At 38.5% G+C, this 14,123-nt stretch overlaps 1 protein-coding gene across 6 annotated transcripts in view; it reads left to right on the forward strand.

The window, feature by feature from the left end:
- Positions 1–60: 60 nt before the first annotated feature.
- Positions 61–14,123, forward strand: part of FAM13B (family with sequence similarity 13 member B) — a 51,422-nt gene continuing 37,359 nt past the window's right edge. For 4 of the 6 annotated variants that reach the window (XM_074883262.1, XM_074883267.1, XM_074883266.1 and 1 more), the window contains exons 1-4: positions 61–319; positions 11,191–11,357; positions 12,351–12,541; positions 12,999–13,211. In XM_074883262.1, coding sequence (XP_074739363.1) covers positions 12,385–12,541; positions 12,999–13,211 — 370 coding nt within the window. In that variant the 5' untranslated portion in view covers positions 61–319; positions 11,191–11,357; positions 12,351–12,384. Of the gene's footprint in view, positions 320–478; positions 594–11,190; positions 11,358–12,350; positions 12,542–12,998; positions 13,212–14,123 lie in introns of those variants that run through there. The other 2 variants (XM_074883263.1, XM_074883264.1) reach the window with 2 other exon arrangements.

The raw sequence follows: 14,123 nt of genomic DNA on the forward strand, positions 1-14,123 counted from the left end.
AGCACGTGACCCCGAGGGAGGGGGGCGCGCGCCTGCACCTGTCAGTCAGCGCGTCACTTCCGCCAGTTGCCGCCGCTACCGTTGGGGACCCCCCGCTCGCGGAGAGCGCGCTCGGGCGACGGAGCGGCTCTGGGGACGGACGGCGCCCGGGTCGGCAGCGCGGCGGCCGCGGCTGGACGGCGGGGGCGGCCGAGGGAGGCGGCCTGCGAGGAGAGCGGAGCGGCGAGGAGAGGCCCGCGCTGGCCCCCGGGGTAGGAAGAGGCGGAGGAACCTGCTGCTGGTGCTGAGGACGGCGGGGAGGGCGAGTCACCCGGCAACGGTGAGGGGGGCTGCGGGGGCGCATGCGCGGCGCGGCGCGGGCCGGGGTCGCCCCTCGGGGGCGGCGGGCTGAGGCCGGGTCGCGCTCCCGCCTCGGGAGGCGGCGTGTGGGGCGGGGAGGGTGTCACGACAGGCTTCAGGAACCTTCTGGGAGCGGCGCGGATCAGGGGCGCGGGAACTTCCTCGTCTGGGCAGCGGAGGTGGCCGAGGCGGGCGCGTTGCAGGGCTGCGTGGTGCAGAAGTTGCTAGAGCCTCTCGGAGGGAGCTGTCAAGTGGTGCGTTCGTTTCCCAGGTTGCACTTGTGTCGGTAGGACCTTCGAGGCAGCCCTGACAGCCAGCAGGGATTTCTTGGCTCCTCCAGCGGAGTTGTCTGCTGAGCCTGTTCCTCCTCCCACGGTGGATCAGCCTTATCCCCCCCGCGATGGGACTTGGCACGCTGACAGTATTAGCCTAGCAGCTCCCTGCCAGCAAAGTTGGTTCCAGAAGTTAAAGGGTAGTCACTAAATCTTCAGTGAAGACGAAGGCAACGCTGGCATGAAGAATGCTAGTTTATGGACTTAATGCTGCAGCCTGTGACCAAATGTGTATCTTCTGAGGAATCTGCCCGTGTGGGTTTCCATTACTCTTGGAAGCTCCTTAGGGGTTTAAACATTTGAGTGTAAATGCTTCTTGCCTCCAAAAGGTTGCTTTAACGTGAGATGCTCCAGTGTTAGGGTATTTCTTCCAGGTTTGAAAAAAACCCAACAACAAAAAAGTTGTAATCAAACGCTGCAACTTGAACTTTTACTACACAACTCTTGAGTTCATTGGTCTGGCTTTTTAAAATTTTAGACAAAATTTGTTACTGCTGTCAGACTCAAGACATAGACTCAAAAAATACTAAATGAAGAAAGTAAATGCCATCTAATCACTCTTGCCTGTTTAAAAAAAATAAACCGAATATATCAAAACCTACCCAGTTGTTTATTTTTTTCAGGCATGTATTTCTGAGTGTCCTCGGAGATGAAATAGTATGTGACTTTGAAACAAATTCTTGAATTGGATTAGCATTTAGGTTTGAAGTTTTTGTGTCTTCTGTGCAGTTTAATCTGCCAGCATAAAAAAAATTTAAAAAGCTAGTTTGTTTGCCTATATTATAATAAATTCAGCTGTCTTGTTATTCCACTTGTTTTCTAGCTTGTTTTTTTTTACTGCTCATTGCTAGTAAATCGCTTTACATGTTATCTGTTGCATAGATTTGAAGGTATTTAGAATCTTTTTTTTATCTGCTTTGTCAGTATATGTGTTGTCTAGCACCATAGGGATCCTTTCCTTCTCTTGACAACATCATAATAACAAAATAAATACCTCAGTGTTTTGAAAGCATCCAACTGGAAATTTACAGTATTATTTTAGAAAAATCAATCAAGTAGAGTGCCTCATGGTTACGTGTAAAGAAGTTGATTAGGAGGAGCTCATGATAATTTCTAATGCTTGCAAATTTTGACATGGACAGCGTGTCAAAACATCTGAGTTTGGCAAATGATAGGTTTTATCTGCTCAGTCTTAGTCAGTTTGGGCTTTTCCTGTATGCGCTGCTTGTAACATCAGAGGACTTTCTAACAGCTCATTAAAAGACTCAATTTAACATTTTTCATGTGCGTCTCATAATATGAGACCTGTGCAAGCGGTGAAACTTTTCTTTCTAATGTACATAACAGCATGTTTGCAAAAGCATGTGAGGCTGAAGAAATATTCCATGCCTTTGGAACAGACATTACTAAGTTTTGTGAAACCCTCTGCTTTCTGTCTGTGAAGGCTTTTTGTGGTGTTTTTTTCCTTTTCAAATACTCAGCCCTTTGATCTCTGGTCAAATGTTTATAGCTCAGCAATGATGCCCTTTTCTAGGGCTCATTAGAAAGTGAAACCTGCCAAGTCTGAGGTGATTTTTTTAGTTTGGATTTTTTTTTTTGGTTGTTGTTTTGATTTTTCCCTCCCTGCTCCCCCCCCCCCCCCCCAAAAGAAGCTGCAGCTCTAAGGAAGAGGAAGTGATGTCGGTGAGAGAATGCCTTCAAGTTGTCCTTAAATTCTGTGCGTAACACCAGATTATTTTTTGCTGCCGTGTTAGCACACAACCCAAAAATCTACTAGCTATTGGGATGAGTGAATTGACATCTTGCGGGGCAATTCAGTTTTTGGATCTGTGAGGATGAAAGATGGTAAACCTTTTAACTTTTTTTCTTGTATTGCAGACCCAGTTATGTATTAATAATTTCAGATGTGAGGACTGTTACTTAGGAACCAAAAAAATAACACTTCATCCAAATTGTCTGAGGAGGAGATAGAGAATTGAAGGAATATTAAATCTTGTATGAAGGGCTCTGAAAGAGGAGTATTTGTTACTTGTCATGCAGTTTTTAAAGTGACAGATGTATCTGTTGTTCAGCAGAGAGGCTGTATGCCTCGTCAAAATTGTATTCAGGCAGAGAATCAAGAATTTTGCATTGCTATCTGTAAAGTTAGTAAAATTGGGCAGTTAGTTTTTGAGTCTCTTGCTGACTATTGTAAGTTATAAATTTTACCTGCAAAAACTTTGAGAATAATGATTAGCTGTCTCAAGGTTTTAGTAAATTCAGATTTGGCTTTGCAGTTTTGTACTGGCTTCAGAGCCAGCTGTTGGGATTTGTGAAAGTTCAGTCAATTCAGATGAATTCTGTGTATTCTTACAGCCTAAAAGGGAATGTATTTGTTACTGCATCTTCTACCGGGCACTTTTTTTTTTTTTTTCTGTAGAGCTGATTTGTTTTGAAGTCTTAAAAAACAGTTTAGAAGGTGATTATGGTGCTGAAAACCTGTTATGTTTGCAACATATGGGTGGAGTCATTCAGTACAAGAAATGGGTAATATTTTGCAGCTGGATCTAGGACCATATTTTGATTATAGTGAAATGTATAGTTGTATTGTGATAGTAACAAACAATTCTGCTCTTACAGTCTCTCACCTGTGAAGGTGTGAAATTTTATCCTGTATATTTGTCTTTAAAGGAGGAAAAATATGACAAACTTGAGCTTAAAATAAAGATACTGCATTATGTTTGTGTTCAAACAGCTTGTAACAAAGACTGTGGCTGCAGAGGCTTTTTTTTATATCGAGAGGTTTAAATGGTTTATTCCCTTCACTATCTGGACATTTGTGAGGACATTTGGGTGGGGCAGCTGTTGGATGGGGACAGAGTATCTGGTGGGAACCCTGAAGCGATTGTCCAGGTTCCAGTCTCGCTAGCTGCTCCCTTCATGTGTCTCTGCTGTTCAATGTTCCCTGCAGTGTGTTCAGGATTAAAATTTGTGCTCAGCTGTGTAGGATAATAATACTTGGACAAAATTGAAAAGATGAGAGCTGGAATCCTATGAATGTGGTTCTTTCTTCCTTTATACTCTTTTTTAAGCGTGTATATTTGAAAGGTTTTTCCCCCTTTTTGCTGAACTTCACATTTCATTAAATCTTTTGTTGTCTTGTCACTCTTTTAATGTAATCAGGTTACCCAATTATAGTCTGCTATGTAATTTCTAACCTTGTGATTTCTGCTGGTATCTTCAAATTTGGTCATGATCAAGTTGTGACAAGAATTGGTTGTGGAGGAGACCTCATTAGCAGTCCTCTTCCCCACCCCCCCCACCCCCCCCCCCCCCTTCTTTTTTTTTTTTTTTTTTTTTCCTCCCCACCTCCCCTGCAATTCAAAGAGTCATTGCTACAGAATTGAACTCTTCATTGAAATGTCTACTCCTTCAGTGGGGATGCTAAGACTGCCCTTTATTTTGGTGGCACATGGTCGTCGTTCTGACAGAGGCAGTGTTTCTGTAGCTAATGGGCAATGTGTTACATTTTGTAATGTTTTGAGTTCCGATGTATATTTCTGCTTACCTGTTTGGGAGGTGGAGAAACAAGCTGATGATAAATGTATGTAATAGGATAACTTATGTATAATAAATTAAGTGCATTATATATTTATAGTTTGCTTTTTTGGTGTCTCTGAGGTAGCCTAACTTCTGTTCCAAAGTCTGTCTTAACAGCAGTGACAGTTGTAAAGCTGTTTTGGTTTTATAATGTGAACCTCTCAAGTTGCATAGTTTTACTGGTAATTTCTTCCTGTCTGTTACATTACTGTATTTATTATAATGCCTTTGCAATTAAGTTCTGTATTATCTGATGTAGTGGCAATTATACATGTGTGGTTGGTGGAGTAGAGCTTTACTTTGGGGGGAGGCAAGTAGGATGAATATAATTAGCTGTTACACAAGATACAAAAGCCTTTTTATTTATTAACTACTGTTGTTAAGAATGTGATGGGATCTGTGTGAGCAGGAAGTTTCTTTATAATTCTGCACATGTGCACTGGCAGCAGCAGCTGAGAGCAAATCTGGCAGTGTTCAGTGGTGGGTGTGAAGCAGTGAGCAAACATCTACTTTTTTCTGGTATCGCTGATGGTTTTATTTAATTCCTCTTGCTACAATATAGTTGTAGAAGGATTATGAGTTGCTGCAATGCTGTTAAAAAGCCTTTGGATTTTATCTAGTAAGTTAATATAAAATGTTACCTTTGCATATCAAAACACTGGAAAATCAGCTAACATTTTGATGATCTCTCAGCTTGCTCTTGTAAAATGTAAGAATTTTTTGGAATGTTGCTTAAATCAGTCATTGAGGCTTTACTGATGTTACTGCAATACAGTTGCTAAACGCTTAATTTGCTTCTTAAAATTTGAAGTTTTGTAGGTTTATTTTTTCCTAAATTTTGCATTTAGTCTAACTAAAGCCTGCTCACTTTTCTGCCTCTCGTGGAGAGGTAGGTAGGATGTACCTCTTGTAAAGATCTGTATTTGTTGATGGGCTTTTTCAGAGAAAGTGTAATCAGGTTCTGTCCGCTGAAATCATAGACTAAACTTTAATGACTGGAAAATTAATTAAGACTATGGAAAACTAAATACTACCTTTTTTTGGCTTATAAATTTAAAAATTAAAATCCCAAATTCTATCAATTTTAGTAATATGTTTTTCAGAGGAGCTTTCGTGAGTTGTTTTGTTTTCTTCCATGGGATGGACATAAAGGCTTAATTTGAATTGTTCTGATTTGTAAATTAGAAGGCTTGCTACTGCATATCCAGGGAACAAAAATCGCATTACAATTGCACTCTACTAAATCTGATGATGTATTTTTTGTGCTTTTATTTGCTTTGTCAGTATAACCAGTATTTTGTTAGTTGAGTATTTTCTGAGGCTATCTCAGAAGCACTAGTGGCAGATGATGGAGAATTTCAGCTAACTGAGCTGGGGTCTAGTGTGTGTGTGAGAGAGCACAACTGTGAAGGCGTATATATGCAAGTAGTGAGTTTATTAATTAAAGAGCTGGTGTTCATGCTTCTGCTGACTCCTTTTGTGATTGTGTGCAAAACTGCAACAAGCTTGTTTCCTTTTGATTCCTATTTAACCGGAAAGTAAATGTGTCAGTGAGGAGTTAATAATTGTACTGAGAAATGAAGGGAGCAGGAAAGTTGCATCTGCTTGAAAAGACATTTGTTCTAACATGGTTTCCTTCAACACTGCAAGTGAAATTCTGTGGTTATACCTATTTTAAAACATTATGCTTTTATGGGGGTGGGGAATGTATTCTTAAGAAGACCAGCTTGTTAAATTTAAAATAATAACTGAGCACAATTGTCTGATTTGCCAATCCAGACTTTTGACTAAAACGCCTTTCAAGAGCTGATTTCACTGACAGCTAAAAAGAGGAAATCTTGCTTTAAGAATCTGTTTCAAAACCAGCAAGAGTAGCTTAAAACTTCTTTCTTTAAATGATTTTTGTTTTGACTACTCATTTATTAATGAATACTTAAATGTTGCTTTAAAATTGAATATTCTTTTTACATGGAGGATATTCTGTGTGTCTCTCTTCTTTTCGAGCACTTGCACAGCTCTGCATGCTTTTAACTACGCTCTCAAGACAAGTATTGTTTGTCCTTTTCTGTGTCCTGAGTTTGTGGTAGTTTGTTTGCTTAAAGCTTGGGGTGGGTATTTTTTCAGTTTTTCTTTTTGCTAAATTTTTAAAGTTTTCCTCTAAGCTGTATCCGCTGCCCTAACTTGGCCATCTTTTCAATATTGACTGGATTAATTTGAATGAGCAAAATACTCTATTTTTACTTGTTAGCTGAACAAAAGCTGAAAGGCTTTTATTGCCAAAAGCATTGCAACCGTTGGGAATGGTAACAGTAATTTGAGTATACAAATGGCATAAAAATCGTCAGTTAGTGTCAGTTGTTATGGTCATGGCATTACATTAAAAAATTTAAAAATCCGTTTCCTTTTTTCTTGATAAAACTTAAGAGCAAAGAGCCAAGTGCTGGTTGCCAGTTTTTAAAAAACATAAATTAAATAGCGTGTAGTACAGCAGTTGCCAAATGGGGCTGTATGTTCTACAGCGAGCTGGTACAAAGTTTCCCAGGCAAGCCTTCTTGCTCATGCTCACACCTGGCAGCTGGCTCTGGATGATGTCATTATGGAGGAAAGTTTCTGGGATTCCAAGTTGGAATCTGTGTCATACGTTTAGGCCATCATTTGAAATGCTTAAAATCTGTTATAACTTCAAACATTTCAAACTGAGCTAAAGAAATTAATTCTTTATTTGGATTTGAAAGTAAGTTTACTATATGCATCCAGAGGGATATCACAGGTTTTGTTTAGTTATAAGTAATACATTCTTTTTATTTATCAAATATAGAGTAAGAAATCAAAAACTTTGAGACACCTTAATGTTTTTGTGGAATTTTATTTGTAAAGAAACCTCCTTGTATTGCAAAGAATGAGCATCGATCCTCTTTGTACTGAAGGATGTGTGCGTGTTCGGTTACGACCCTGTGTGCAGGCATGTGTGTGGCTCACAGGGTGACAGCACTGCGGGCCAAAAAAGCCAAAGTCTTAACTTGAGGTGTATTTCCTGAGAAGTAGAGACAAGTGGTTTTGTTTCCCTATAACACTTTTTTTTCTATCTGAAAATCTTACATTTAGTTTTTACTTTTCATATGTTACAAAAAATCACTAATGATGTCTGCTAATTCCACAAAGTAATATATTAAAAACAGAGCAGAACGGCTGCCACTGTTAGCTTCATTTTTGGCTTCACAGATGATACGAATTTCTTCCTAGATAAAACAAGCAAATAAAATAATTGCTTAAATAGTTGAGACTCGTGGCAGAAATTCTACACGCAAAATTGATGTTTTCATTCCTATGGCATGGTTTCAGTTTGTAGCCTTTTTTATTTTGGTTTTACTTCTTGTTGTTTCATTCCTTTGTTTTAAGGAAACGTGGTGGAGCCCTGAGGACTTTAATTTAAAATGACACCCATATATTTGTAGCTCAGCCAGTAATGTAAAAGCTGAACTAAATTTAAGTCTAAACTTTCATATGTATTCCTCAAATATTAAGTTAGCCATGTATTCTGTGTTTTCTTTTGTGGCATTTCATATGTGGGTGTGAATACTTCTTTAGTTGCCAAGATAAGTGAATGCTATTATGATGGCAAAATGAAACTCATGGTGCTGTTTTCCCAGCAGACTCTATGAAGTACTTGCCTTATTTAAAGAAAAATTCAACCCAAAACCCAGATTCTTTTTAAAAAATAACAGATGAGAGCACTGAAGTACACAATACAGAATGAAACTCCGTGTTTTACCCTCATTTAAGATGCTTGGACTCAAGATGTTGCAGAGGACATAGTATAGTTTTTTTTCAGCCTCTTGTAAAATTGTGGTGCAATATGTGGCCATAATGAGGTGTATTTTTTTAGTTTTCTGTACTTAAAGTTTTGTAGCTTAGGGGATCTTTGTAAATGTTTGTAATAACAAGGGGTGGAGGTAGGTTGAGAAAGAAGCAACCAGAATGTAATAAAGCACAAGCTAGTTGGTTTTGTTGGTTTTTTTGGGGTTTTTTTTTTGTTGTGTTTCTCCTGATAGGACTTGTGAAGCATATAGGTTGTGAAATTGGGAGGGGGAAGCACATGTTCAAAAGGGTCAGGATAATACAGACAAAAGTAGGAACAGTTGACTGAATGCATCTGCCCTTGTTTTCTGAGGTGTTTGATCATGGCAAAAAAACCCCCCCAACACCCCAACACCCCCCCCCCCCAGTATTGCTTAGTATTTGTAAAAGACTCTAGAAATAATTTTGAAGGTTATATATCTTGTCCTAGGTTTCATACGTGTCTGCATTGAAGTGGTGTATGTCCTGATTCAAGGGATGGCAAGTGGAAAAGGTGTTGATCAATATAAAAAGTGGAGATAGAAACTGTTAATAATTAAATATTATGAGCCTGTCCTTCAGTTTTACAACATTGGAAATAACAGGAAATAAGACTTGCTGGAAGTCAGATAACTTTTCAGAAGTTTCTAGCTGGCTAAAGATCAGATGCATTGTATCACAGCTTGTGAAGATTGCACCAAAGCCTGGATGAAAAGGCAAAAGACTTAAATGCTCTGAAAAGAAATTCGTGTGTATGATATATTGAATTGTGTGTGTATATAAGGATGTGTGTATTGGAGAGGGTGAAAATTAGGCTTTCACTAATTCTTCTAGGTGGTGATAAGCCATATAAAATTTTGAAGTAAAAACTTGGGTTGTAAATCCGGTTTTGCTCTAACAATGAGACAACCAGGCTGTTTCAACTTCATTGTTATGTTGCCAAGCTAGTTAAAATAGAAGTCTTTCTTTTTTCTTTTTTTTTTTTTTTCATGTCTCCTGAATGAAATTAATATTCAGGTAGCCTATTTGTCTGTAGCACCTGGTGAAAATGGTTGTGCTTTTATGTCAGCTGACTAAGTGCAAAGTTATATTTGCTAAGAAAGCTGCACCTCAAGATTGTTCATTTGGTGCTGAATTATAAAGAAGTGGTTGCTTCTAATTTGCTCTTTTTATTAGGTGATGTTTGTTTTGAAGGTTTGTTTGTTTGCTTTAGCAAGGGAGCCTGAAGCATTGTTGCAGATCCAGAAAGGATTTTTTCTCATCTGCTGTTAACCCCACAGTTGACTAACATGAGTCTTTCTGGTTCATTGTGGATAGGTTGACTTTGTTAGAACTTGAGAAAATAGACTGTGTGCATCTTCGTATTTTTAAAATCACATGATATATTAGGATTGATTGAAATCTACTTGCATGCAAAGATTATGTTGACTATCCCTTAATATACCAAAATAAAAATGGCTGGGCAGTGTCTACATAAATTATAGGAGAATCATGAATTGCAGCTGCTTCACTGCTGGCAGGCTCTTTTAGTAACCAAAATACACAATGACAGATTTGAATGTGATTGGTTAAAACAAACACACACACAAAAAAGTAAAGCCTGTTGAGTGGAATATAACCCTTTATTTTCTGTTGTCAACTCACCTGGAGTCCTGATCTCAAACCAGGATCCACTTGCACGAGACACATAACAGATTTGCAACCTGTGTGTAAATACAAGACAATAGATAAGAGACAGATGATAAAAAACTGGAAAGAATATTGGTCAGTATTTCTTACATCGATAGATTGTAAGATTGCAAAAATTTAAACTCTTGTAAACCTGAAATACCTTTTCCTCTAGGCCTCAATGCGAGAAAATTTTGAAGAGGAGGATGAAGCACTCTTGTACAGAGCTTGCGGCCAGCTCCCTTAAAACATGGGTGCAGTTTGAGGAGGATTGGGATCAGGAAAACATTTATTCGACTGTTGAAAGGACTCTGGATTCCTGGTGTCATAGGCTAATAAATGGTCTGGCATTTGGTACTGAAATGAGAGTAGCAGGTTGTAAGGACTTTGAAAATGAAGATGAAGTTTATTTGTTCTGATGTGAAATAGAAGCAAGAGCCAGTGTGGGGGAATAAAGAGAGGGAAGGTACTTTTCTCAAGTCCGTCAACTGAATTCTCATATGATCTCAAATTATGAAACAGAAGGTTTCCTATGTGTACTTTCAAGCCAGGGAAAGCCTTTTTTATTGTCTAGTTTTGGTGATCTGTGTTGTATTTGTGTGTGTATGAGCATGTTGCAGGCTAGTTTTGCCCGGTTATAGTTGCTTGAGTTGTAATTAGAACAGGTAATGGGTGAGATCAGGGGACTGAGATGACCCTTTGACTGTATCTGGATGTTAAATCAGCTCCATTGTGTAATGAAACTGCAGTTTAAATTTTTGGTATCACAGAAAACCGAAGAGGCTATTGCTGTGGTCCATAGCTATTCTGAGAGCTGAGAACATGAAAAATGTCCAGATAATTGGGATTGTAAAAGGTGGCAAAACCTGGGGCAAGTTGCTTCCTGTATCCAGATCTGATTATCACTTGGACTTTGAACTGGCAGTTAGAACACATAATCAACTTTATAGAAAAGGTGATGTGTGCTGCTGCAAACTGGTTGACTCTGTGTTGTTCCTTAGTTAGGACTCTGTTTTTGTTTGTGCCATGTAAAGATAGTGTGTTAAACCAGTGCCTTCTGGTTTAAAGATAGGGTGTTAAACCAGAGATCCTTCTACAAATTTTATAGCCATTAGATGTTTTCATATGGTACATTCTATAAAATACTTTTGTCTGATCTCCTTAGCCCTTCGTGATTCTTTGGAAGAATGAATGAGTCTGAAAATTATTTCATAATTGTTAAGGCTAAGTTTGGTTAGCTCCTAAGTGAAAAAGGGGATTTGCTTTTCTGCATGCTCTCCCATGAGCCATGCTAATGTGGTCGTTATGCTATCTTGTTCAGAACAAGAAACTGATGATTGACAAGGAGAATTCCTCAAACGTGATGTTTAGACTTGTGACTGGGTTTAAAACTGTTGAAAACTTTATGATCTAATAATATTTTCCTTATTTTCAGATTAACTGCTGAAGTACTGATCGAGTTCTGCTATTCTTCAATGAGGAACTACAGGCTGATCTTTTGCCATAATCTTAAACAACCATAAATGACAAAGGAATGCTTGGTCAGTGAGGGCAGCTGGCGCAGAAAACGTTTTTCAAACTCGGCTGTTTAAGTACTCTGAGGTTGGTTTCTTACACTACTTTACTCTGGCTGTTAAAAAAAAAAAAACAACCAAGAAAGGCAGTATGAATTTCAGTATGTCTAATCTGGTAGAATTTATCAATCCATTAGTAAACAGAGAATTAAGTTTGGTTGCAGTGCTTTGACAGTATGTACTTTGTGTATTATGTGCCATCCTCTATGAAAATGTTGGTTGCATTTAAGCAAGAATTTTTAAAATTTATTTTGAAAAGACAGTTTTTTCTTCGTGAGAAGAAATATTTTGGTTTTGACAGGATAACAGTTTAACTGAGTGACTTACGCTGCCTTTGGTAATACCTTTGATATCTATCTAGATCCTGTATCAAGCAAAGACTTGCAAGTGAAGCTTGAGCTTCTGCGTGATAGGAAGAATGGTATCACTGAGCATCTAGAAACTAGTTTTGGGGGTTTTGTGTTCATTAAAATTTTTAATTTGATGCAGGTGTTGAAAGCTTTATTGTGTAGACCGGAAAATGCCAAATATATTAAAAGTTGATTGCAGTGCAGTTGTGTATCACAAAATACTTAATCAATTCATGTAACTAAAACTTGGGGTTTTGATTTGGTATGATCCACTAGTTTAATTTCCTCTGGAGAGACTTTTGTGTTGGATTTTCAAAGCCTGACAGATAAATACTGTCAGAAAATGCACTGAAGAATCTCGCTCTCCCAGAGTACCTTAGAACTTAAGTAATGATGTTGTAACTAGAATTTTCTGAGTTTTCTCTGCTGCTATATGTATTCTTATTAGTCCTCTATTGAGGATTGAACAGAACACCTCAGTAATAGTAATTTTATCTAGTTAGCTGTATTTAGAGTCATTACAGAACTTCTCATTAAATCAGTGAGCTGACTGAGAGAGACTGGAGAGTATTTGCATTAAGTAATTAAAGCACATTGTGTTACAGATCAATACGTTCAACAGTGTACACTGAAGTATGATTTTTTGGTTTTAATTCCTCTTTATTTGACAGAAAAGACAGCTTTGATTTTTGGCTGCAAAAAGATATGAGGAAGAGCTCCTCCCCTTCCTTGAGTAACTGCAACTCTGTTCTTGCTAACAAAATATTTGGAATTCCACTTGATGAGCTGCAGCAAGAAGGGCAACCAGACAATGAGGTTCCATTCATAGTCCGCCATGTTGTGGACTATATTGAGGAACATGGTATGTATTATCTTGCTGTACTTTAAATAATATATTTAGCTGTTATTTTTACAGAACAGATTGTGGTTTTTGAAAAGTATTTATTTTCTTAAGTTATTTATATTTAATTGGATATGGTTTGGGTTGCTTTTTTTGGTGATACATACTTCCTTTATTCCCTCTGTTATGTTTGATTATCCCTCTTTTCTAGCTAGGACTGATGCAGTCAGCTCAGTAGGGTACTTCATAGGAAATGGTGTGGTTCAGGTACTGCTAACATTTGCCTTATTACTGTATTGTTAGCTGGGCATAAGACTGTGTTTGCTGGGAAGAGGACTGCTGCAAGTCTTGCAAAACTGTTGTCCAGAAAGTCTTTCACTCAGTATGTGAATTGTGCATATCTGATTATCAGTATTTTCTGATATATTTGTCCATACTAGATCTAAAAGTTTATTTCTGCAACTTCTTTCTAACTCAGGGGGTCTGGAACAAGAAGGACTTTTTCAAGTCAATGGGAATGCTGAGACAGTGGAGTGGCTTCGGCAACGATATGATAATGGAGAAGATGTGGACCTGGTTAAAGAAGCAGATGTACCCTCAGCTATTAGCCTTCTTAGATTTTTTCTTCAGGAACTTCCAGAGCCAGTTATCCCAGGCAGTTTGCACATACATTTGATGCAACTTTCTCAAGGTAATAATTATTTTTGATTCAGTGTTTTTATTTTATTAATTTAAGAGTAAAAAGCAGTATTAAACTGAGATTTGTAGTGGCACTAGGGTGTCTGTGGTGGTCTTTGTAATAAAGTGTGTATCAGGAGGCATTCAAATATATGTTTTCTTAGCACAAAACTCAAATCGGTCTTTTTTAGGAAACTCAATCTGAATTCAAAGACATGGTTTAACCATCATGCAGGAAAATAGTGAAGCTGCCACATGTCCTGCTGATTAGTTCTGAATATTCTATATTCTTGTGCGTGAATACTGCGACCCTGGTGAAAGCCACTGGAATCAAAGTTTGAGAGTTTCCCAGCACTGCTTTAAAAGTGCTGGGGAATGCTGTTGTCTGTTTTTCTTATCTCCTCTGAGTTTCACTTATTCTGCTTATGCTTCCATGGCACTTAAAGGTTTTGTCTACTAGAGAAGAGATCTCAAGCCCTATACTCATGTCATATTTGCTCTGCCGCTGTGGATTTTTGTCAGCTTAAAATTCATTTGTGGGAGGAAAAAACCCAACCCTGTCATCCCCATATTGTTGCTAAGTATGTTTTTTCATATACTGCAAAATCTTGCCCTTTCAAATCAACACCAATATGCTGGCATAGTATTTTCTTTACCAGTTCCCAACTTGTCTATCTGTAGCTACTCTCCTGGGTCTTTTGGCCTCTGCTGTGTTGAGTGGTGTTGGAGTTGATTCATAACTTGACTAGTAAAAACACTCGTCTTTAGTAAAAACACTCGTCTTGCAGCACTACATTAGTGATGTTCTCAAAGGGTACGTCGATGTTGGAGCTCTGCACCCTGTGACTAATGAGGGTTCTGCTGGTTGTCACTCTGCAGGAGTGTTGCTCATTTTCCAGTGTCAGTTCGTATTTCTCTTCAAGTG

This window comes from Strix uralensis, chromosome 14, assembly GCF_047716275.1.
Source record: "Strix uralensis isolate ZFMK-TIS-50842 chromosome 14, bStrUra1, whole genome shotgun sequence".
NCBI lineage: Eukaryota > Metazoa > Chordata > Aves > Strigiformes > Strigidae > Strix > Strix uralensis.